Raw genomic sequence first — 2,136 nt, 5'->3', positions numbered from 1 at the left:
ATCCTGGGCTGCATCAAGAGATGCGTTGCCAGCAGGTCCAGAGAGGGGATTCTGCCACTTTACTCTGCTCTGGTGAGACCTCACCTGGAGTATTGTGTGCAGGTCTGGAGCCCTCAATATAAGAAGGACATGGACCTGATGGAGAGGGTCCAGAGGAGGGCCACAAGGATGATCAGGGGGATGGAGCACCTCTGCTACGAGGACAGGCTGAGGGAGCTGGGGTTGTTCAGCCTGGAGAAGAGCAGGCTCCGGGGAGACCTAATAGCGGCCTTCCAGTACCTGAAGGGAGCCTACAGGAAGGCTGGGGAGAACCTGTTTAGAAAGGGCTGTAGTGACAGGACGAGGGGCAATGGCTTCAAGCTGGAGGGGAACAGATTTAGACTGGAGATGAGGAGAGGGTTCTTCACTGTGAGGGTGGTGGAGCACTGGAACAGGTTGCCCAGGGAGGTGGTTGAGGCCCCATCCCTGGAGATATTCAAGATGAGGCCCGACGAGGCCCTGGGCAACCTGGTCTAGTTGGGGGTGTCCCTGCTGACTGCGGGGGGGTGGGACTAGATGGCCTTTGGAGGTCCCTTCCGGCCTGGGCAATTCTATGACTCTATGACACCCCTGTCCCCGCTAAAACCTCCCCCCCGCGGCCCCGAGGGGGGACAGGGGGGACATCCCCACCCCGTCACTCACTCCTGGATGGCGTCCCGGTCGGCGATGTTCCCGCAGGTCATGGCCTGGAGGATGATCTCATGCTCCTCCTGGGAGACGCGCTTGTGGGAGGTGAGGGGCAGGAGGCAGCGGCTGGCGGGGGACGGGTCCACCCCCTGCAGCCACGGGTGGCCCTCGATCTGCTCCAGGGAGGCGCGTTGCTTCGGGTCCCGCTGCAGCATCCTGGAGATGAGGCTGGCGGGGGGAAGAAGGCAGGGATGGGGGAGGAACACTGCAGTCCCCAAACCTGGCTGCTTTACCCCCTTTTTCCCCACCTCAGGCCCCAAGGAGGGCAGGAATTTGGGGTCTGGGGGGGGTCTGGGTGCAGGGGGAGAGGTGCTTACTCAGCGCACTGTGCGGAGACGTGGGGGGGGACGGTGTAGCGACAGTCCATGATCATGGTGAGGGTCTCGCTGTCGTTGGCCTCCTGGAAGGGGGGGTGGCCGCACACCAGCATGTAGAGGATGACCCCCAGGCTCCAGATGTCTGCAAGAAGCAGCTGCTGGGGTTGTGCCCACCATGGCCCAGGAGAGAGCCCCCCCGCCAGCCCCCCAGTGCTGATCCAGCAGAGACCAGTGCTCACTGGGATGCTCCTCCCACGGACTGGGGAGCTGGGGGGGACACCACAGCCCCACCAAGGCGGGGAAGAACCTTCCCCATCCCTACAAGGGGCTTCACCAAAGCAGTTGAGGTCCATCCCCTTTCCCAGGTGGGGACACAGAGGCCAAGTCCAAGCTCTGGCCCCCTCCCCGGTCACTGTTTTCATGTCATTACTCAGCTTAAGAGGCGTTTAGATGTGGTGTTGGGGGATATGGTGCAGGGGAGAACTTTGTAGAGTGGGGTTGATGGTTGGATTCAATGATCCCGAGGGTCTTTTCCAGCTTGAATGATTCCATGGTTCTGTGATTCCCAGTTCCCACACAGACCCCCCCACCAGCATCCCGGCTCCGAGGGGACGGCACAGTGGTGGGACAGGCACCGAGCTGGGCTCTCCAGCTGCCTGCAGCTGGGGACAGGGGGACAGGGACAGAGCCAGCAGCATCTTCCCCCGCTCTGAGTGCATCAACCCCCCCGAAAAGAGCTTTTTTGGGATGCTGAGCACGCCCGGGGGCTCTCGTTAATACCTTCAGCTTCTTAACGCTTGCGTTTGGGGATTTCTCATCCGTGCCGCTTTTCTCCCTTCCCTTCCTCCCCTCCGCAGAGCCACCAGCTCATCTTCCTCCCCGTCTCCACAAACCCTCCCCCTCCTTGGCTCTGGAGCTGCCTTCCCCCCCCTTCCTCCTCCTCCTCCCCCGGCTCCGAGGCTGGGATTTTTCCTTTAAGGGCTGGTGTTTTGTTTTGCTAAATCCTCCTGCCCTAAATTCCAGCCGGGCTGGCTGGGCTCCCCGCTTCCCTCCCACCTCTGTCCCAGCAGAGCCACTGGCTGCCCCCAGCCCC

At 61.8% G+C, this 2,136-nt stretch overlaps 1 protein-coding gene across 2 annotated transcripts in view; it reads right to left on the bottom strand.

Moving 5' to 3' along the window:
* Positions 1 to 597: 597 nt before the first annotated feature.
* The window catches only part of LOC106890757 (SNF-related serine/threonine-protein kinase-like), a 5,411-nt gene continuing 3,872 nt past the window's right edge, over positions 598 to 2,136 (bottom strand). For both annotated transcript variants that reach the window (XM_014946767.1, XM_014946761.1), the window contains 2 exons: positions 1,044 to 1,185; positions 598 to 894 (listed from right to left, as the gene is read on the bottom strand). In XM_014946767.1, the coding sequence (XP_014802253.1) occupies positions 678 to 894; positions 1,044 to 1,185 (359 nt within the window). In that variant the 3' untranslated portion in view covers positions 598 to 677. The remainder of the gene's footprint in view (positions 895 to 1,043; positions 1,186 to 2,136) is intronic.

The sequence above is a fragment of the Calidris pugnax genome, unplaced genomic scaffold (assembly GCF_001431845.1).
Source record: "Calidris pugnax isolate Ruff unplaced genomic scaffold, ASM143184v1 scaffold30, whole genome shotgun sequence".
NCBI lineage: Eukaryota > Metazoa > Chordata > Aves > Charadriiformes > Scolopacidae > Calidris > Calidris pugnax.
The sequence above is the reverse complement of the archived record's forward strand: the minus strand, read 5'-3'. Positions and strand labels throughout refer to the sequence as shown.